This window comes from Amaranthus tricolor, chromosome 12 (assembly GCF_026212465.1).
Source record: "Amaranthus tricolor cultivar Red isolate AtriRed21 chromosome 12, ASM2621246v1, whole genome shotgun sequence".
Classification (NCBI taxonomy): Eukaryota; Viridiplantae; Streptophyta; class Magnoliopsida; order Caryophyllales; family Amaranthaceae; genus Amaranthus; species Amaranthus tricolor.
The window spans coordinates 13009316-13033520 of record NC_080058.1 but is presented as its reverse complement, the minus strand read 5'-3'; the positions used below and the strand labels follow the sequence as shown (position 1 = coordinate 13033520).

At 32.4% G+C, this 24205-nt stretch overlaps 3 protein-coding genes and 1 long non-coding RNA gene across 4 annotated transcripts; 3 read left to right on the top strand and 1 right to left on the bottom strand.

The window, feature by feature from the left end:
* Nucleotides 1–1849: 1849 nt before the first annotated feature.
* On the bottom strand, nucleotides 1850–4523 carry LOC130796796 (uncharacterized). The gene is made up of 3 exons (XR_009038754.1): nucleotides 4385–4523; nucleotides 3135–3201; nucleotides 1850–2716 (listed from the first exon to the last, which is right to left on the bottom strand). It is a non-coding gene; the product is annotated as an uncharacterized LOC130796796 (long non-coding RNA).
* A 4655-nt stretch (nucleotides 4524–9178) lies between these two features.
* LOC130828589 (uncharacterized) lies at nucleotides 9179–9652 on the top strand. The gene has a single exon (XM_057694554.1). The coding sequence runs from the start codon at nucleotides 9179–9181 to the stop codon at nucleotides 9650–9652; it is 474 nt and encodes a 157-aa protein (XP_057550537.1).
* Nucleotides 9653–9808: 156 nt separating this feature from the next.
* LOC130828588 (uncharacterized) lies at nucleotides 9809–10966 on the top strand. Its single transcript, XM_057694553.1, has 2 exons — nucleotides 9809–10379; nucleotides 10479–10966. Exons 1-2 carry the CDS (start codon nucleotides 9809–9811, stop codon nucleotides 10964–10966), a joined length of 1059 nt encoding a protein of 352 aa, XP_057550536.1.
* Nucleotides 10967–13285: 2319 nt separating this feature from the next.
* LOC130796898 (uncharacterized) lies at nucleotides 13286–20216 on the top strand. Its single transcript, XM_057659326.1, has 4 exons — nucleotides 13286–13614; nucleotides 13706–13825; nucleotides 14800–15030; nucleotides 19666–20216. The coding sequence occupies exons 1-4, from the start codon at nucleotides 13408–13410 to the stop codon at nucleotides 20032–20034; spliced, it is 927 nt and encodes a 308-aa protein (XP_057515309.1). The 5' UTR covers nucleotides 13286–13407; the 3' UTR covers nucleotides 20035–20216.
* Nucleotides 20217–24205: the final 3989 nt, after the last annotated feature.

Genomic DNA, 24205 nt, shown 5'->3' with positions numbered 1-24205 from the left:
TTGTAAGACTGAGCCGCGGCCAAGTCAGTGCGACTAAATTTTTTTTAAAAAAAAAAAAATTTAGTATTATTTTTATTATTATTATTGTTATTATTATTATTATTATTATTTTTTTTATTACTATTATTATTATTATTATTATTATTATTAACAATAATAATAATTATTATAATAAAAATAATATTTTAAAAAAATTAAAAAATAAAATAAAAATAAAATAAAAATTAATAATAATAATAATAATAATAATAATAATAATAATAATAATAATAACAATAATAATAACAATAATAATAATAATAATAATAATAATAATAATAATAATAATAATAATAATAATAATAATAATAATAAATTTAATATTTAAAAAAAATTTAAGGGGTGAGTCGCGGGTTTTGTGCGACTCAGTGGCACAAAACCCACGACTCACCCCTTTAAATTTTTTTAAAAATTTTTTTTAAATATTAAATTTACTTTTATTATTATTATTATTATAGTCCAGGGGTAAATTCGTAATTTTTTAAAGTCCAAGGACAAATTCGTAATTTCAAAGAGGGATGACGATAAAATAAAAAGGATGGCAAAATTTAAGGATTGTGATATTTAATTTATCTTTTCCCTCTAACCTTTAATTCAATAGTGTCTAATCCATCAGCATTCTTACATTAAAAATTACTACTTCATAAATTTAAAATGAAAATATTGGAAGAACGAAGTTTAGTATAGAAATTTACAAAGTACAATACAAGAAAAACATACACTTTTAATTAAGAAAAGTTATACCTATTTTAATAAAATAATTATTTTAGATAACAATACACCTTACGAAATATTTAAACTAATTCAACTCTAAAATTATACTAAATATATTTTTGATGGTCTTTTCCATTAAATAAAATAAATTAACTAGTCATGAATGAAGTAAGCTTATTTTCGATCGATTCAACTTAATTTATTTAATTTTAATTTTAACATAATTAAAATTTAACCTATTAAAAAATTATTTAATAAACTAAATTAATATACTTTTAAAAATAATTCCTTACTTACGTCTAAAATGTTTTATTGAAACAATTTAACTCTTCAAAATTCTTAATTAATTAATTAACTATAATGATACATATTTTTTCCTTAAATGCAAATTAATTATAAAAATTATTAATTTTTTTCCTTAAATGCAGAATTGTAATTGGAAAAGAGATTTAAAATTGGTATATGTAAAAGGATTTGTCATATTTATGGTAGTTGACACGTTGTAATTGAGTAATTCTAAACATTAGTTTATTTGTTTCCATTTTTACTTTGAGGTTTAATATTATAAACAGATATGATTAAATTGTGAAAATATTTCACTACTATAATCATTATTTCTTTAATTAAAGAATTACAATTTAGACATTTTAATCCAATTAAAAAATGACAAATGGCACAACTATCCTAAGTGTGTCACTTTTTATTATACATCAAAATTAATAGATTGTATGAATGCATGACGCACGATGAATTTTGGCAAAATGAAGTTTATTATGTCGAATTTCATCTAATTATATTTGTTGGAACAATGTTGAACTTAGTTTTTATCAAATAGGCATTTACTTCTGTGGGTGTGTGAATAATAATTCGATTTGAAGTATTTATTCGATTATTTAAAACCGAATAATTTGAAACTTTGGATTGAAGATTCGATTTTCAAACCTGATTTCGAATCTGAATCCAGATCGAGCTAGGTTTAGTGGAACTGGATATCCAATTTTTAAGTTTTTAGATTTTAAACAGAATACTCTAAGTAAAAAACTATAGAGTATTATTAGAGTTAAGTCTTTTAATTTACCCATGGAGATGCTAATAATACAATTCTCAACTACAACTAAGTTGCGTAATTTATCGATTGCTAATTAGTTTAGACTTTTGAAATATTTCTTAAAACATCGTCAGGTTGAAGAATACTCTTTACGCAAAAGCAATATGGACTTAAATGTATGTGTGTACAAAAGCACTAAATGTATGTATGTACAAAAGCGTAAAATGAGAAAAAAAAATAATTTAAAATAAAAACATAATCAAGTATCCAGTATTCGATCCGGGGTAACCCACATATTCGATTAACCCGAAACAGAACCAAATCATGATTTGGCTCTCCAAAATATCAAGTATTTGAATCAATAATGATCTGGTATCTTGTTTTAAACATTCCTACCTGTTGGTGACCTAAACGTCAGGTCAATTACTAATGTGGCTAGTCATGGAGTCCATTATTCTTATATGACTCTACATGTGTGCACATGTGGTCGTACACGTTGCATAAATATAGCTTTGTTCGTGCGATATGATCAAATCTCGTGCAACATGACATTGATGCTTCAAGTGGTAGTTGTAACAACCCGAATTACCATTGACTGGGTAAACAGGGTCATCATTGGGTTCGTTTCTCAAGAAACTGAAATCTCACTTCCAAAACTCAAGCAAAGGGGTCACAAGCTCTTCAACGTGACTAACTCGGCTAAATCCCAAAACCAACATCTAACTATTACACAAGATAATCATACAATTCTCTACAAGTCCGATATAACCAGCACAGCCAAAACAAATTTACATTTATCCAAAATTCCTAATACAAATCTATAATTCCTAAGTACTCAGCTCAATTAACATCCATGGAAACTCTATTCACCTCCGCTAATCCATTATTCCCGATTGGTTCCGATCTGTAGACAAGCTAAAAGATGGAAACAACAGGGAATCAGATTAAACTGAATGAGAAGTAACAATCCAAAACAACAAAACATAGTAAATCATATCATAGGTTTAAAAGCAACATCAATTCCCTAAATCTATGTGCACAGGGAATCTAGTTTGAGAGGTGCCCCATAGCTCTAAGGCTATGTCGCTCTCTGGTGAAGCTAGTCAATATCTAAATGACAATTCGCTTCAAAAACAGGGAGCAGGGAACAATGTTCCTCAACTCCGTCAATGACCAGCTCGCAAGCCTGATCCATTGACCATATCATAATATCAGCATAAACATTCACAACAACATTTGTCTCAACAATTTCCAATTCAAAAGAACTTTAGTAAAAAGTTTATTTTCAAGAAAGTAGTCTGGCCAGACCATTTAAGGGACTGCTACTACTCACCGACGATGTCGCTTCAAGGTAACGAATCCAGCTATCAATTAGAAGGGTTTTTCAATGATATCGTCTCCTGGAGCATAACAAGATCACAACATCACTAGAGAGCGTTCGATACTACTATACTAACATGTAACTTATTACATCTCCTCCTAAGACCGCAGCTTAACCAAGAGTTATGCTAACATTCTAACCTTTAAAATCTTACAGTCGATTCAAGAATATTAATTACCCAATAATTTCTTATAAACAACCATGTTCCACAAATTTCGTAAATTCAATGTCCATCCATCTCATACTTACATATCAAGATTCACAAGGATTTAAGGTTACACCAAGACCCTTAATCTATTAGAATGTATTTGATTAAACACAAAGGTCATTGTTCTTCCTACAATTAACAAGTCTCAACAGAATCTAATATTTCATCCAAAAGTATTTAATTATCCAATTAATTTCCATATCTCTTGATCCCGAATTAGGAATCCCATAATGGTTTTAGAACACCTCTTACTAAAACAGGCATAACTCACCCATACAGAAACCAAATGAGACAATTTAAGTGGCTACGCGACTATTACTCAGAGCTCTACTATTCTTATTCAGACACTAAAACCCAGAAACGATTAGAACGATCCCAAAATAGCCAAAACTGAAGGTTCGTTATGGATTTTTAAGACAGCCTGCTAGTATTTCACTATTTTGAACATAACTCTCTCATATAAACTTATTTTGGAGCGATTCAAGTGCCCACGTTATCGCGACTCGAAGCTCTACAAATCTCATGAAGACACCAAAACCCCAAAACGACTCTAACTATTTCAAAAACAGCAACACAAATTCGGACAGAACAAAACGGAACCTCATTGTAGATCTTTATGACAGTCTACTAGTATGTTGGACATAACTTCCTCATACGAACTCATCTCGGGGTGATTCAAGTGTCCACACGACCACGACTCAAAGTTCTACAAATCTCAAGAAGACATAAGAATCCAAAAACAATCAGAACCATCCCAAAATATCCAAAACAGAAAGTTTAGTTTCGAAACTGAAATTTCAAAATCCACAATACCAAGTCTTATACTAGAAATCAAATAACCCAAATAACCAAACTACTAATTACTAATTAAACTTATATACTCTAATTAAATTCAAGTTGATGCTTAAATTTGATTTAAAAACCCCAAATCAATTTACAAAACCCTAACAGTTAAATTTGAAAACAAAACAACAAAAGAGGGAAAAGTGGTTACCAACAATAAAGGGAGGAGGAGAAGTGGTTGCTGTTGGTGGTGGAACTCGTGGCTGGGCTTGGTTGTGCCGCCGCCGTGGGTGAGGGCAGTGGGATGTGAGAGAAGAGGGAAGAGAGGGATTGAGAGTTTGAAGGTAAAAGATGATGAGGATGAAGAAAGAAATGGGCAAGGGGTGTGTTGGTTAAATGAAATAAGCATGGTTTCATTTTTAGCTTTGACCCATTAAATTCTATCAAAGTCGTCTCGTCGTAAAATAATCTTATATAAGACATGCTGTAAAGGTATAATAAACGATTTACGAAATAAGTAAAATTTCGCAATTGGTTGTATGAATAAGGATTGCATTTAGGAATTTATTTTTCAATACTTTATTTAAATTTATATTTATAAAAATAAGATAGTAATCAATTAATAAAATATAATCAAAATACACTTTTATCGAAATACTCTTTATACGAATTTTATACATTAAATAAAATATACCAATTTCTTGAAAATGTTAACAAATCAAATACTTGAGTCAATATTATCAAAGTAATAATATTATTACTCGAATTAACTTACTTAATAATCCCATTCAGCTTAACAAACTTATAATTAAACTTTATTAAATGTAGTCTATTTCATTCTCCCCAACTTAAAATAATTTCGTCCCCGAAATTATACCTACACTTCTGATCATCCTTCATAACATATAACACGAATTTCGTGAAATGAGAACCAAATAAACTTTAGTTACTCCCCAACTTTGATTCAAGACATACTATATCTATAAATTTTCAATCATATAAGATGAATTATATATTGGTAACACAACTAACCTCAATTGAATTACTCCAAACCTTTAAATTAGAAACTTCAACCTCAATTTACTTTACGTGAACGTTCACATGTACTTTAAATCAACCACCTTACTTCAAAATCTTTTATACCTTTAATTACATATTTTGTCATTTCAACCTTTTTATATCCTTAGTTTGAGATATTAAATCATCAACTTACTTATTGTTTCCCAATTACAATTAAATTTTTAATTAAAACTTTTATAACTCCCGAGATACTTTGAGATGAATACCTTAAGTCATTTATTGAATCTCATATTCATTAAAGATATCCACAATCATTTTTCTATCAACTTCTAATAACTCAAACTCGATCATTGTCAACTTCGAATTATAACATTTATAACCCTACTCTTCACTTAACGCTTAAAACTTCAAATTCCATAAGAAATTCATCCGAAATAACTTCAATAACCTTTAGACATTCAAATTCGGATTTTTTTTTTCTAAACCATTATTCTATTATACTCATGTTTTACCATTAATAGTTTCATACAATCCCTTTTTTTTTAACCTTTAATAACCAAACATTTCCTCACTTACAAAGTCAAACCTCTCACAATTTAAGTATTCTTTAAACTTCCAATTGATCCCTTTTTTCTTAATTCACATTTTACCATCAATAAAACCTTTATAGAGTCCCAAAGTTATCATTCATTCATTAAAAACCGTTGAAAGCTTTCTCAATCATAATTTTACATTATCCTCAACACGTATAGGCCATTCAATCAAACTTACTACAACATAACTTTAAGTTACTATTAATTGTATTAACCTTTGTTTCCTTTCGAAACTTCCCTTAATTAAAATTTCCCATCCCATAATGGAACATGTCACAAATATTTTTTCTACATTCTTTATTCCTTTATAGATTTTCAATCTTAACACACAATTAACGCATAACTTTCAATATTCCCAAAATGTTTCTATTAAACTCTTTGCATCGAATCATTCTTGCACAACATCATCGCAATTCTCGATAAGTTTGGCCCTCAACTCCTTTTGCCAGTTATCCGAGTATATATAATATCTTTTGGAAAACAATTTCAAGAATACTTGACTCGAGTATATATGTATATCAAGTTGAAATTTTGAGATCTTTTAAAAACAACTTTTTTTTTAAGAAAAGGAAAAGAGGAGAGAAGTTAAATTAAGAATATTTTATGTCATGTGTATTTAGGATCATTCTCGCACTAATAATTCTCTTAAACTTACTCGTCTTAAAATAGTAATTTTCCCGAATGTTACAGTAGTAGCATGTTCATGTAGTATGACTAAATATCGCAGGACGCGACCTCTGTTTTTTGACTATAGTTTTGTTGAATCAAAGCTTGGTTTCATGAAGCTTTGTGTTCTTACGCCAATTGAAGTTTTCTTCACTATAAAACTCTTTAATTATCATTTATTGAAAGGATATAGGATGTATAACATGCAATATTATTGTCTAAATAGAGGTTCATGAAAATTTAGATAATGTGATTGAAGCAAAAACTCCTTTTATGAAAATAAGGGTTTCTAATTGTCTTTCACTCTTGCTTGAACTTGTAACAAACTTTATAAACTATGCACAAAATTTATGATTTTATATCTTCCTTAAAACACATATATTCATAGAGATTAATCACTTTGTACCAAGTGTTTAACATGATTGATTGTATCTCTTTGTAATTATTTACTATATCTCAAACACAATAATCTTTGTGGGGGAAATATCACAAAAGAAAAGTTTGCACATTCCCTTTAATCTATATAAGTTTTTGAGTGACACAAGTGTCGCAAACCAATCTTCACGGTATCTATCAATCAACGTTCATCTAAAGCAAGAAAACATTTCCTTGCCATGCACAAAGGCATCTACAATATATCTTTGTAATTATAGTGTATTTTTCATTGTATTATATTTCTAGTTATATGTCGTTGTCATTTAGAGCCAATTAGGACATATCTTATGTACTACTCCATGATCATAGTGGGATATATATAGAATAATACTCCCTTCAATTCACCTAATGTTACTTATTGGTTTGGCACAAATATTAAAAAGGGTAGGGACCACTCTAAATAGTAGGTGACATGTGATTTTAAGGGTAAATTGGGTAAAACAAAACAAAAAAAAAAGAAACAAGGGTAATTTTTTTGAATCAAAGTGGAATTTTTTGAGTGTAAATTGGTAAATAAAATGGGTAATATAAATACAAATAAGATATTTGAGGTGAACTTACCCATAAAGAAATACAACATTTTCTCTAAATTGGGGGGAGTATCTAGTAGTCCAAAGTTTTTCAATAAAACTAAAGTAAAGTACATTTACCATACACAATTAAGCAACACTTTAAATCACACTTAAACACGCATCTTAATTCACCCATAGAATTTCATATCTCTATACACATATCAACGCATAGACTTAATATGTGCTCAAGTCACAATTACAACACCCTCAATATTGCCTTTTGTTTTGTTATTTGTCCTCGTGTCTTCTTTTATTTTGTTATCAATCATACATCCTCTGTTCTGTTTTACCAGCAACATTACTGCTGAGCGCAATAATTAAGGAAGGGTCCTTTTGAATCATATTGGTTCAGATTCAAGGAAGCCAATGAACAGCAACAACAAAGGAAACCAAAGCAACAAAAACCACTTTGATTTTTCTGATGAAGTTTTTAGTAATTCTGAACTTATGCATACAATGCCATCATCCATGAATAATGATGAGTCCAACGCAAGCCCAAGTAATCAAGAAGAAGGGGAACTAATTAAAGGGAATCAAAGTCAATTGATTGAAGCAACAAAAGAACAAGAAGGCATGACAAAAATCAGCAAAACAAATCAGCAGCAGAATCTGACGCCAACAGCTGACCAGGCCACCTTGGCGGGCTCACCCAGACACGACCTGAACCATTGGGATGACGTGGAGGGTAAATCTGGAATCTCCACACACGGGCCTAGCTGCCACGGCCCAAGAGACCTTTTGGAAGTCATCGGAAGAGCACTGAAATCGAAGCCCAAGGTCGCCCAGTCGACAGTCAGTACAGCAGCTGTTGCATGAGTTTCTGGTTGTTTTATTTTGGTTTTAATTTTGCACATGTATAGACACGTGGAGTAATTGACCGTTATAGCCGTTAATCCTCATGTAATTAGCCTATCCTTGATGCCTAGCCTTATAAATAGTAGATGTAATCCAATGTAAAGAACACGTTGTTGCTTAATAAAAGTTCTGCTCAAAAAATTCAGTGTTTGAATTTTTTCACAATTGCTTGCAATTGGGGTTACTAGGGCCAGTTTGCCCTTCGTGTTGGTGTGAATCCTTGATCAGTCTTCAAGGCCACACTACACCCTATCCAAGAACATTGAGTATTCCCTTGATTCATCAAAGGAAAGCACCGGTGTTGTCTTGACAAGAGGCTTGGCAGTCCAACTCTATTCAAGAAGCTGATTTTCAGTCTTGGAATATCCTTGGTTTGAGTCACATTGTGATTGTGCGTATAAAGTTCATCATTTCACACGCATAATCACATCACCTTTTCTCTTCAAAATCTCAAATTTACCCTTTCACATGGGTTCAAGAAATCAGTTTTTTGGGTAATATTAAAGTACAAAAAGTATAGTTTTTTAAAGAGAAAGATACTTCTAATGATTACCTGTAGGGACTTAATTTCCCACCAAATTTTCAATACATTACATTCTAGAAAATGTTTTTCCCACCAAAATAGTGCTGCTGGATGAAATTGTTTCCCACCAAAATGAAATTCTACTAACTAGCCTATATAAAGACTTTACTTCATATTCCCCACATCATCTTTTCTTCTTTATCATTTTACTTTAACTTCATTTCATAAGCTTGAGGATCTAACCCAATTTTAATCATCAATTCTGAAGAAAAAAAAACAACCACAACAGTTAAATAATTTTGGGGGGGGGGGGGGCGGAGGGGGTTGTCAATAGTTAATTAATGCACACAAAGCACACACTGCACAATGTCATTCAAGTAGAAGTATTGAAGATTACTAAAGCAAAGAAGATGGATGAAAATGCAAATTATGACGAGAATTTTGATTCGGATATGGAGGTATTTATTTCTTACTTTGAAAACATTGCTAGAATGAATGATTATGATATTTTTGAAGAGTACACAAGTGAAACATATGGGGGTATAGATGTTAGTTTAAACCTGGGTTTAACAAATTCGCAAACAAATTCAAACCCACAAGTAGAATTCCAGCCTAATGAACAACCAGAACAACAACCTTTGGAAATACCAGAAGTCCAGAACAACAGCCTTTTGAACCAGAACGGCAGCCATTTGAACAACCATTTGAACAACCTCAAGAGCATGCAAATGAACCAGAACAATAGCCAACTTAAGAACCAGAATAACAGCCACAGCAGACAAGTGAAGAACCACAACATCATAGTAGGGAAATAAGCATTGAAATCAAAAAGTTAATTGTACAACAGTTAACTTATCTCTCTAAACCACCAAACAAATGGTTACCTAGGGGAACAATAAAAACAACTACACTACAATATAACGTTTCAAGGTGGACAAATTTGGAGACTTTGAGAGAATGTAAAAAATGCAATGGCAATAAGTAATGTTGTTGATGTTAGCAGCAAAAAAAGGGGAAGGGTAGGAAGGAAAATAAATGTGTTCAACATGGAGGCACTCAATGCCATCCCAATTGAAAAAGGAACAATCATTAGGTCAATTGCTAATGAAATAAAGATGGGACATTCACAAGTGTATAGAATGTTAAAAGCAGAAGATCTTAGATCACACACAAATTCTATCAAACCAAAGCTTTCACATGAACACAAACTTAAGCGACTTAACTTCATTTTGTCCGAAATAATCCTGCCCACTGTTAATACATTACCGAAATTCACTTTGATGTACAATGTTGTGCACATAGATGAGAAGTGGTTTTTCATGAGCAGAGAAACACAACGATTTTACTTATTCTCATGGGAAGAAGAAGAGCCATATAGGTTTGTACAAAACAAGAATTTCATAGGAAAGGTCATGTTCATAGCTTCTGCTGCTAGGCCAATCGTTAACACTGATGGAGACATACTGTGGGATGGGAAAATAGGTATATTCCCATTTATAGAGACACAACTTGCACTTAGAAGTTCAAGCAACAAGCCAGCAGGTACACCAGAATTGAAAGCAATTACAAAAGTCACAAGGGATGTCGTCTGGCAAAAGTTAATCACTAAAGTGTTACCAGCAATTAGATCAAAATGACCAGCTAATGGAGTCAGGGACATATGGATTCAACAAGACAATGCAAGGCCACACATATTAACAGATGATCATGCATCCAATAAAGCTGCAACACAAGATGGTTTCAATATCAGGTTAGTTTGCCAACCGGCCTCTAGTCCTGACATGAACATTTTGGATTTAAGTCTGTTTAATGCTCTTCAGTCAATTCAGTTTAGAGAATTTCCTAAGGACTCGCCGGCATTGATTAAGTCAGTAATTGATGCATATGATACTTTTAATCCAAGACTTTTGAATTACTCATGGATTCAATATCAGTTATGCATGCTTAAGGTACTTAAAGTTAGGGGTGGTAGTAATTACAAGCAGCCGCATATAGGAAAGAAAAGGTTGGACAGGTTGCGTGAGTTACCAAGTCAACTTGAAGTTCCATTGGAACTAATAGATTCAGCACATCAAGTTTTATGTCACGGTATAATTAATCTCAATGGTCTTCCACAAGATGAAGATTGAGATTAATTATCTGTAGGAAGTGACTTTTTGTACATGAGAACTAACCCTATTATTTTTTGTCAAGGGTTAAACATTATAGACTTCATGTAAGATGAAGCATTTTGTAAAGCACTGAAAGACTATATGTAGGATGGAGCATTTTGTAAAACAAGGAAAGGAACACATCATATTTTGTAATCATACGCATGCATTCAACATTGCTCACATCACTTTACGCACCTCTCCAAATAAGTCATATAGGTGGTTTTAGACGATTAATTTAGTTAACATCATTCATCATTTTAACCCCAAGTTTCACTTGTGTCATTTTCCTCAAGAAGAAAGATTAAAAAACATTTTAATTAGCACACAAGTAACAAGGTTCAGCCTCATCTTGAGTGACCACAAGTGGCAATGAAACCAAACATATCTAGGGTTTGCCATAATTGAAAGGATTATTGACATTGCCACTTGAAAATGAAAAACAAACAATATTGCTATGTTGCAACTAAAACATAACAAAGAAAGTACTTGAAAGGGCAATGTTGTTAAATCTCAATCACTAAATTGGCATGAAACAAAGATATTGTTTATGTATCGGCCTCATTTGTGATCAATCCAAGGTGGCAATGAACAAAGTTACTCAATGATGTACTAATGTCATCAGTTTTAACCCCTATCATCACTGGGAATTTACCGTTCATTTAGCCACTATATCAAACATTTAATCCACAAATCCAGCAACAATGAACACAACCAACTCATAAAAGATCATTATCACGCATGCAATCCAGCAACATTGAACATTATCAGATCATAAATGATCATCATCAGGCATCTAATCTAGCAACAATAAACACAACCGATCATAAAAGATCATCATCACGCATGCAATCCAGCAACATTGAACATTATCAAATCATAAATGATCATCATCAAGCATCTAATCTAGCAACAATGAACACAACTAGATCATAAAATATCATCATCACGCATGCAATCCAGCAACATTGAACATTATCAAATCATAAATGATCATCATCAAGCATCTAATCAAGCAACAATGAACGTAATCAGATCATAAATGATGATCATCAAGCATCTAATCCAGCAACGTTGAACATAAATAGATCATACAAGATCATCATCAAGCATATAATCCAGCAACATTGAACATAATCACATAATAAAGGATCATCATCAAGCATCTGATTCGGCCAACATACACGATCAATGAGTAAAATTAAAGACATGGATAGAAATGCTCATTTTTCACAACCGCAAATGCTCATTTTGGGGGGTATCCTTCTCTCAGACACTTGAGGATCTTCAAATGCAACAACTTTTGGGATAACCGGCTCAATTTTGTGTGTTTTCCATACCACTTCATCATCTTCAGGAAGACCATAATAAGAAGGGGGGATCTTGCTCCGGGGTGTCAACTGCCACAGAATCTCCATAGTTAAGGTAGTAATGATCATACCATGAACCATGAAACCCATTTATTTTCTTGTTCAAATCACCCATTTTTCTAAAAAATCAAACGAAATCAGATGAAAATGAGAAACTGATCAAGAAAATCAAACGAATATGAAGATCTTCAATCGAAAAGCAGATGTAGATCTAGAAAATGACTTGAAAATGAAATCAACCGAAAATAAAGAGTAGATCAAGAAAATTAGTTGAAAATGAAATCAACCAAAAAAACCACAAAAACAGTCAAAATACCATACTTTCATGTTTATAAAGAAAATCAACCGAAAAAACCCACAAGAACAGCAAAATGGAGATGGAATCAGACATGCATACTCAAAGACCGTTGATGGAGGAAGAGGGAGTTCATATAAAGGATTAATAAGGGAAAATGAACCGGTGGGAGGTTCTAGATAAAGTTCAGCTGGCATTAAAAATGGAGAAGTAGCAGACATTAAAAATGGGGAAGTGACAGGTGGGAAGTAACAGATATTAAAAATGGGGAAATAGTAGGCATTAAAAATGGGGAAGTAAAGCATTAATATGGAACGGAGGTCAGCATACATTAAAAATGGGAGGTTCTAGAGTCATTAATAAGGGGAGGGTATGGTAAAATAATAATGGGGGTCAAGATAAATAGTTGGGGTTTTGATTGTGGGGTTAAAAGTAGGTGAGAATTAGGTAATTAAAGTAAAAGGTCATGTTGATTGTGATATGTGGGAAAGGGAATAAAGTAGGGGTAAAATAGAAAATTGTGTAGTTGTTTTTTCATTAAAAAAAAAGAATAATGTTGTAAGTAATATAAAATGTCCGAAAATGAAAAGTGTTTAATTAGTATGTAACGGACGAAGTATGACTTTGTCCATGTAAAAGGGTAGATGTCAAACACATTTTTCTTCCATATAAATAGTTATTTGTAGAACACACTTTTGTACTTAATCGAACGAAAAAGTTTGAAAACGAGAAAATTGCCTCAAGAAGAATAAGTGATGAGCCAGTCCGAGTCAAACATTGAGGATGGAAAGGAGGAAACCTTAGTTGAAGCAGCATTACGAATACTGACCACATCGGATCCTTTTGAGAAAGCTAAGCTTGGTGACCAAGTTGCCTGCAAATGGCTTCAAGGCGCCATTTTTCAACCTTACAATCCTTCTATTCATCTTTCCGTTCCTGACCGTCCTGCTCGTCCAACTAATGTAAAATCTGCGTTTTCACTACCATATTTTATTTGTTGTATGTTAACTGTTTGATTAAACGCTTAAGAGAATTTTCCTTTTATGTTCACAGGTTAAGTTGCTGTCGCCGAGTTTAATGCCCAAGCTGGGTAAAGCAGGTAGTCTTCAGAGTCGTCAAGCGATTGTTCACAGTCTTGTTCACACCGAGAGCTGGGCAATTGACTTATCATGGGTACTTTTTATTAATAAAAATAACAACTTCTTTTAGTTTATTTGACTTGATTAATTGTTTGCTAAGAACGATGAACCTCAAATCACAATTTGCTTTGCTTTTGGTGGGATTTGATCAAGGGGTGTTTGGTTTAGGGAAAATAATACTTAAGGAAAATTGTTTTCCTCATTCTCTGTTGTTTGCTTTGGCAATGGAATTAAAATGGAAAACTTGGGTAATTGAGAGTTATCTTGTAGAGGACAATTAATATTTTTTTTTTTAATAATAGAGGACAATTAATATGACCTTAAAAAAAAGGATTATAGTCTATTGTGAACAAAGAGAGAAGATAATAGAAGTAGCATGACTATAGAGAAGATAGGCAGTGAGAATTTGAGAGATAAAGAGGGGATATAAATGAGGAAGATATTTTTGATTGATTGATTCCAACAACGCATACAAGCTCTTACAGACTACATATGTTAGGCTCATACTTATTAATATATAATACTATCATGTGTTTGACACATCTGATAAATCTACTATAACATTCACATCTCTGAAAATATGCTCCTTCGAAAAATCAGTGTGGGGGTTGAATGTACGCAACCTTACCATTGTTAATTATAATAAAGAGGTTGTTTTCGATTGACCTTTGCAACAAATATCATCAACAATTTCACATATATAAGAATTATATAAAATCACAATGCAACCTGTTTTGAAAACATATGAGCTTAATATTTAACTTTATTTTTAGCTTGTTACTGGTATGCATTTAAGCATAGTAGTATATAAACCTTTGAAAGACGTGTTTTATAAGCATAAAGCATCATAAGGATTTTCTTTTTGTACCAGGAAAAGGTGTTAAATTATTTTATTTTCTTTCTTTCTGTCCATGTTGATATCACACAATTTCAACTACTACAATTGTTGTGTGCTTATAATTTCGGTAATATGCGTTGACATTTTATCTATTAATAAATTAATTTTAGGATATCATTGCTCGTTTTGGGCAACAAGAGGCAATGCCAAGGGATTTCTTCACAGATTTTGTCAAAGTAGCACAGGATGAAGGCAGACACTTCAGTCTTCTTGCTTCCCGACTTGAGGAACTGAGTTCTTCTTATGGAGCTTTGCCAGCACATGATGGTCTATGGGACTCAGCCATTGCAACATCAAATGATCTTTTAGCACGGTTAGCAATCGAACATTGTGTTCATGAGGTATGATTCATCAAATCTTGATCACTAATATTATTGTTTTCTTTGCCGAAAGTTTATCACCTTATACCTTTTATACAAATATCTACAATATTCATCATATTGTTTGGATCAACGTTGATACTTCTATAAATCTGGGAACATGATACATGGGATTTTAGTAAACGGAAATACTTTAGATATAGAGAGACATATGAGTAAGGTGAAATTACATTTTTTCGCGTATGAATGTGATAGGAGTTGTTGGACCTACTTTTCTGTATACTCATTTCCTATTGTACTGTGAAAGACTACCCAAGATTATGCAGAGTTTTCTGCTTGAAAGACAATGTCTGCATTGATGTTTGAAACCTGATTATGCAATAAACTTGAAACTTTGATTTCAATTAGTTTTTCTCAACGAATAACAGTAGGAGTTTTGTTGGAGATTTATCGTAGTTTTAAAAAGTGCGGTTAGGGTGCGCTAGAATAAACACTTTGCAAACTTCAAGATAATCCATGGAAGGTGCTCGAGGCGCAACATGAGGCCCTTGCTGAGCAAGTGCTTAAGTAGAAAAAAATTAATCATTTGAAAATTAATTGTGAGAGCTCTTAAATTGCGATTACCTAATAGGTGTTTTACTCCTTTTGAGCATGTTCCACTTCAGAATATTATGATGGGAATTGGTGGTGGTGACGTTTATGTTGGTGCTAGTGGTAATGGGTTGTTTAATGGTGATTGTTGACAATTGAGGTTTTCTAGCTTGCAAAGATGATGGTGGGTGCCATCAACCATATTAGCTATGGCGGTGGCTAGGAGGTGGCAGTGGCAATAAATAGGATGTGGTGGTAAAAAAAAGTACAATGGGTGATTGTGATGGTTGGTAGGGTTATGGTGATGAGAGGTTTAATTAATCTGGGCTGTTAAAACTCTTATGTTACTTGTTAACTTTCTTAAGTGAAGTCAACTCTTCCTTCCCTTAGTTTGTGTGCAAGTCAATGTGTGATTATCAAATAGATAGGTGGTGATGCTAAGAATCCCCCAACAAACCATAAATGGTCCAGTGTGTGAATTGTGAACCCAAATCCGTCCCCAACCTAAGCGAAGATATTGACTTGTCCCATTCACCAAATTGTATATTACTTCCATTTCCTACGTTTCATGTAGGACCTACCTCCTTTCCCATCTCAACCTCCTCCCTTGTACTCTCTTTGGTCTCCCATCTCTAGCCCATAGAAGTACTTTCGAGTATACAACTACTGTATTACATTTATTAACCCCATATTATAACAATTGATAACCAATTGCATAAAACGTAAAACTCCGTGGCTCCATGCCATTTCAATAGTTAACATTAATATGTTAACAAGGGAGCAATAGAAATAACCATGCAAGATAATAGTTTACCAGGAAATTTGTAATATATGTACATGTTCAAACTGGAATTATCAATGATGCATCCAATTTGAAGGTTCTAAATGAAAAAATATATTGCTCTCTTATGGAAATCAATTGCGAGAATTAAATGAAATTCGATGTAACCACCCTAAATTATGAAGGCAAAGAATTGAAAATTAGTATTAATCAAGCGGAAAACCTTCAACAAAATATTTAGGATAAAGCTTCATATTTCCCCTCGCATGAACAAAAAGTTGTCTGTAGGGTTGATGTTTCAACCAAACCCAATCTCCAATGATGAATACCCTCTCAAATCTAACTGAGCTGTGACCAAATGAAACTTCAACTCTTTGATCATTGTCTCTCTTTTTCGAAGACTCCTATCTATCTACTATTGCATTATCTGAATATCCAGGCAGATAAGGAAAATGAAGGGGATGAGGTTGATAGTTGATTATAGACTACGTCATATGGAGTAAGTTGTATGGTAGTATAAACATGTGTATTGTACCAACACGTAACCATTGGTAACCAAAGACACCACTCTTTAGGATGTTCACCACATATAAACCTAAGGTAAGTCTCCAGAAATGTATTGACTACCTCAATCTGCCCATCTATTTGAGGATGGTAGGCTGGTAGGCAGAAGACATGTGAAACTCGGTGCCATAGAGGGAAAATAATGCTTTCTAGAAAGAACCAACAAAGACCGGGTCAATACTAACAGGCCACCCCATGGAGTTTAATGACATTATCAAGGTAAGGTTTTGCACTTTTGCTACCTCCACTGTTGTAAGAGGGTGCACAATTGCCATGAAGTGAGCATACTTGCTCTGTCAGTCCACCACCACAAATGTGACATCCTTGCCTAAGGATTTAGGATACAATGGATGATTTCCATAGAAACATCAACCTAAACCTTGTCGAGAATTGGTAAAGGTTGTAAAAGACCAGGGTAAGCTGCAATGTCCGCCTTACAAGACCAAAAGCAATTTCTAATGAATTGCCTAACATGCTTAGTCATACCTTTCCAATAGAAAAACCTCTTTAACCTCTTGAATTCTTGATGGTGAATTCCTACCAAAGTGATCCCCTTCCGAAGAGGAGTATTGCTAAGCAATGAGCTTATGCCTTAACTTGTCATCAGGACCGATGACTATTTTTCCAGTCTTTCTAAGTAATCCTGCCTTAATCTCATAACAAGAAAAATTGAGACAACTCGTGTAGTTCTTCTATGATAATCAAATTATTATCAAATGCATAACTCAACTTAATCATTGAAACTACATGAGTATCAATAAGAGAAATTTCCATAATCAACAATTCAGATCCAATAACTCGTAGAAAGAGCATCAGTAGCCATTTTCTCCTTGCTTTTTCTGTAATGGATCTTATTGTCATAACCCATGAGTTTGGAAAGCCATAGTTGTTGGAAAGGAGTGGAAATTTTTTGTTTAAATAACCATTTCAGACTTTTCTGGTCTGTTTTGAATAAGAAATGAGTTCCAAACTAGTGATGTTCACATTTTTGAACAGCATGAACAATAGCAAATAGCTCTTTTTCAATGCCATCTTGGACCCAAGGTCCTGCTAGTATAAGCCAATGGTCTGCCTTCTTGCATTAGGACAACACCTATGCCTTGATTGGAGGCATCTGTCTCTGTCTCAACCACAAAATCAACCACAAACTGCTTAGAAAAATCAGGAACAACTAGTATTGCTGCTTGTATCAATGCATTTTTTAAATGCTCAAAGGCAAATTGAGCAGATTCATGCCAACCAAATTTTCCTTAGACATTCCTTGTATTTGATAAGTAGCTAGAGACCCATAATTCATCTTTATCATTCATGTATAATGAAGCAAGTTCCACATTAAACTCCTCAGCAATTTTACACAGATTAAATTGTCTCATGCACTTTTTTGATCCACAATCTTAGGATAATTACCATCAAAACTAGGAAAAGTATTTTTTGGTATATACCTTGAGGTCTATTGAATTCACCTCTTAAGCGATTCGTGGACTATAAAATTCATTACCCTCCTTCAATTCACACATCATTTACATAATCATCTGGAAATTTTGAGCTTGTTCCCTAGCTTGCTCATCCAGTTTCTTTTCAAGATTCTTAACTTGCTATTCCATGGCTGAAGATTTGCGAGTTTGTGGAGCCAGAATGAATGATAATATTCTTGCATTGTGAATTAGACAAGGCAAACTTCAAGACTAAAAGAAATCTTGAAGATATAAAATTGGGTATGTTGTATAATTGGAATGTAGGATTTTATGCAAATAGGTGGTGTACATAAAAATCACGAAAAGAGATTAGCAGTGGATGGCTCTAACCAATGATGTAGGTAAAACCTTCAGGACTCCAGCAATGGTGGAAAAAAAGAACTAAAGAACAGAAGATAGAAGGGAAGAAACATAAATAAAATAGAGAATTTAAGAGATTAGAAATGATTATTGTATTTCTTGATGTTCATTTGTAATACATCATTTAACTATATACTAGATTCAATGTATGATCAATTGTTTAAAGTTTACCTCCAAATACATTTGTAACAAAGCCCCAACAACTAAGTTTCTAATAAACTCTTAATTAACAAATTATTAATTTCACATGATATGCACATGACTACCCTTATCATTAACCAATCCAATGCCTAACTTTTGGCTATATTTCATAGTTGAATTAGGAGGAAAATCTTAAAAACAATAGTTTACTAATGCTATGTTTGTAGATCATTTTATTTCGAAATCCAAAGTTAGGCTCAAATTTAGTGTTTGACAAATTGAAAAAAAAAATTAACCATTGTTCTAAAAGTACTTAAGTTTCGAATTTGAGAATGATTTCACAAATATGTCATTATCAAATTCTTTATTTATGATTTCATTATTGAAATCTACGATTTGAAATGAAATACTTGTTCCCAAACACAATCTAAAAAATTGTGAGCATGTCAACGGCCAAGTATTACATAAATTTTCCACTTCATAGTTCAACTATTGAAAAAGCATGAAAAAGGACCAGATGTTTGTTGAATCATCCTTGGCTTTCTATGTTTAAGTTTTCAGTGTAACCAAAAGCACAAGAAAAGACTGCTAGATATCTGCTGAATGTATTATTACAAGTGTTATCATCTTGGCTTTCTAAAGGTCCATGTTTTTGTTTTATTACCGAAAATTCTGTTCTAAATGATAACTTCATCAAACTCCGACAGGCTAAAATTCATTTATGCTGCTAAATTGTTAATACAGGCTAGAGGACTTGATGTAATGCCGACAACCATATCCCGTTTTCGCAATGGGGGTGATCATAAAACAGCAGATTTACTAGAAACTGTTATTTATCCCGAGGAGATCACTCACTGTGCTGCTGGGGTAAGATGGTTTAAATATCTTTGCGCGAGATCTACAACTGTTGGTCCAAATAACGAGACAGGACTTCAGAAAGGTGAGGATGAAGAGGAAGTTATTAATAAGTTTCACGCCACGGTAAGAAAGTATTTCAGGGGGCCATTGAAGCCCCCTTTCAACGTCGAAGCAAGGAAATCTGCTGGATTTGCTCCTAAGTGGTATGAACCACTTGCTTCCTTGCTGCCAACCGAGTTAAAAGGCTCTTCCTAAACTTGATCATTTTAGTCGAGTTTTGTTTTGTTAACAAGACTATTTCGCCTTTTCGTCTTTTTTCCGATTTTCTAATTTGTAAGTTGGTGTGCGTAAATATCTATTGTACTAATACAAAGTTTAACTAACTCCTATCTCATCTTAAGTTTGATTTAATCCATTTTATTATGGGATTAAGATTTTTGCACTGTTGTAATCTCAAAGTTTAATGATGTTCTTTTCATATTGTTTGATCTCAAATTACTTGCAGCTTTCTCTTCTTTTCGTTTCTCTACAAGTAAAAGTTTGACAATGCTAATTGTCAAATGAGTTGTACTTCATTGTAAAATTATTTTTGATTAAAGGGTAAAATTAAACTCGGATTGTTTTTTAGAAAAATAATACTTATTTTCCTACTATAAAACTATATTAAATGATCAATATAAAATAAAAATAAATTTATATATATATATATATATATATATATATATATATATATATATATATATATATATAAAAGATGCTAGAATTAGTAGAATAGATAAATGTGTAAATATGAGTATTATTTGTGTTATTACCGTTGTAATAACACAAATAATAAATCTTAACATATTTATCTATTCTATCATAAGAATCATATGACATGTATATCAAAATTAATGTGCAAATACACTACAATACAAATCAAATAACATTCTAAAAACATGAAATTAAGATAAAAACATGTAATTAAGATTGTTGTAGTTGAAGATATTATTTGTGCTGTCTCTTTTTATACTGCTTCCTATTCACCTCAAGCGTCCCATTTATTTTATGCGCTCTATCTAATGCGTCTATTCAATCTTTAATATATCTAATTACAGTAGCTCTATTGAGAGATCATCTATGTGAGAGATGGTCCCTTAAGTCCAAACCCATTAGATTATTGGAATTAATATAAGCAAAAAAAAAAAACTGGCAGCCTCTAGCAGATAACATTCTCTAAGGTAACCTTACATATTTCAAGGTCATGATTGCAAAACTCATTAGAAACTGAGGTAATGTAATCATTATCAAAACTTTTCTGATTTCTCATACATTAAAACTAAAAATACCAGATTCAAATGGATATTCTTCCTCCAGTTCATGACACAGACTCAACGGGATTCGTCTTTTAGAGATAGTATGAGTAAGTTTGGTTCTATTTTCCTTCAGGAATTCAATAAATTATAATCAAATAAAAAAATCCAATGCTTCTAAATGTTGTTTTTGTAGTCCCATTAAATTATGAGCATATTCAGTTCGTACATGGCGATGGAAGTAAAACTAGTATTCAAATCGGCATTAGACGTTATTTAAATTGGCATTAGATAGTTTTCAAATTGGCATTAGATATTATTCAAATTGGCATTAGATAGTGTTAAATTGGCATTAAGGATAGTTTCGAATTGGCATTAGATAGTGTTAAATTGGCATTATATGCTAGTTAAACTGGCATTAAGGATAGGTTCAAATCAGCATTAGATAGTTTTAAATTGGCATTAGATAGTTTTAAATTGCCATTATATGCTAGTTAAAATTGACATTAGATATTTTACAAATTGGCATTAGATAGTATTCAAAGTGGCATTAAATAGTTTTTAAATTAGATAGTTTTAAATTGGTAGTAAGGATAGTTTGAAATTGGCATTATATAGTTTTAAATTGGTAGTAAGGATAGTTTGAAATTGGCATTATATAGTTTTAAATTGGCATTATATGCTAGTTAAATTGACATTAAATATTTTACAAATTGGCATTAGATAGTATTCAAACTGACATTAAATAATTTTCAAATTGGTATTATATGGTATATAAATTGGCATTAGATATTTTCAAATTGGCATTAGATTTTTATAAGTTGGCATTTGGTGCTTATATATATTTGTGACGGGATGTAATTTTGACAAGCAACTAAAAATTATCAATCATGACGGAGATGACGATATTACAACGAACATTGATTATGCTAACCCACTTCAAGTAAGACGACAGATAAGTGACCTTGAAAATGTGGAAATATACGGGACACTTGAAGGGGTCACTGCTGAAAAATTAGAAGATCTTGAGCAATTGTACGTATCACATGCAAGAGTCACTGGGTTTAGCGTGAAAAATTGGACACAAAGGTCAAATAATAATATTATTACAGAGAGGTACACTATTGTGCTCATGTGAGGGAAAAACACATCATGCATCTGTTGCTCCGGATGAAGGTAACATCGTTTCTAAGAAAACCAAGCTAATTCCAATTATAAGGAGTGACTGTAAAGCCATAGTCAAACTAAAATTAGACAGAGAGAGTGGCTTATACTACGTGAAGCAACATATTACTCTACACACACATGAATTGACAAAGATAGAATGACAACATCTCCATAGATTGGATAGGCATAACTCCATTATAGACAAGATAGAAACGATCAAAGCGTTTGAGGATGCAAACATCAAACCTACCACAGCATATCGATATTTGTCAAAGGATGCTAGAGGTGACGAATTTGTAGGCCACACCCTACATGATCACATCAATTGTGTCAACAGGTACGTGTGATGGAATGAGGCCCTGTAGAATTTGGCATTAGTGTAAAATAAATAGGAATTGTGTGTTATGTAAGTTGGTATTATCTAAATGGCTGAATGGTTAATACAAATATGAACTATGATGTAAGTTGGTATCAAGAATATGTAAAATGGATTTATGATCACATTAAGTGGGCATTACACTTAAATAATTTGGCATTATTTTTAACGTGCATTTTTTTTCTCCATAATAACAGGATACAGATGAAAGCGATAGAGGGTAGAGATGCTCAAAATGTAATCGATCAATTAATATTCGAGGGAGAGAAGGATCCCCATTTTATTTACCGGGTGAGGTTAAATGAAAAAGGACAACTCTCGGCACTTTTTTGGTGTGATGGAATGATGAGAGAGGATTATAAAATATATGTTGATGTCGTCATTTTTGACACAACATAGCGGACTAATCGATACAATTTGATATGTGGTCCTATCATCGAGATAAATAATCATTGGAACACTGTCATGTTCTATTGTGCTTTTATAGTAGATGAGAAGGTTGAATCATTTAAGTGAGTCTTGTCTAATTTAAAAAATGTAATGACCGACAAATCACCGACATCAATATTCACAAATCGGGATTCTGCAATGTCGAAGGCAATCGAAAATGTATGTTAGCACATTCCTTTTCTACATTTAAATTCCAGTATATTATATACTAAATACCAATTTACTATATTTTAATGTCTAATTTGTATTTTTTAAAAAAAATCAAAATGATGGCTATACTTTTAGTTTCAACTTATTATATTTTAATACTAGTGTATTGTATACTAAATACCAACTTACTGTATTTTAATGTCTGTAACACCCTCAGAATAGGTCGGACTTTTGAAAACACATTTAATGAAAAACATGAGCCAAAACCTACTCATGGGAGTGTTACCGCCACATCTATTTCTAATAAAATAAATATAAGGCTTAACAACTAAGAAATAACTTAATAATTTTAATTCCAACAAAGGGTCTTACAACATAAGAAAAGACTGAAACGTAATTTGTGTCCATATAAAATTTAAACAACCTAAGATAAAATTTAAACTGAAATACGATTCTAGTAAAAGCTATATTTCTAAGTGATCCTCACTCCGCGATTCCCATGCAATCAATAACCTGCAACATAAGAATGCAAGAAAAACAAAGGAAAAACTCCCAAAATCAGGAAATTGAGTAATTCCAACTCCATCCCGTAAAACGATTAAGTTTGAAAATGATTTAAAAAAATAAAATATAATCAAATTGAAAATAATTTTAGAAAATAATTAATAGTTGAGTTTAAAAGAAAAACAATTTGAGAAAACAATATATTTAATATCACATACACCAATTTATGACAAAAACATAATCAAATTTTTTAATTTGAGGGAACGAGAACGCCAGTAGGCCAAGGCTTTACCCCTATACCTACTTCGTCAAGAGGTCGTCACCCCAAATAATTCAAGGCCAGCAGAGTAGTCTCAGGGAACCCTAGTGTGCACACTCATTCTACTTGGATCACAACAAATAGAAGGAAGACCAAACTTCGTATCAAGTATCAGAAATAATAATACTTGTCGGCAGCTATACTAACCAAACAGGGCAACCTGTTCAT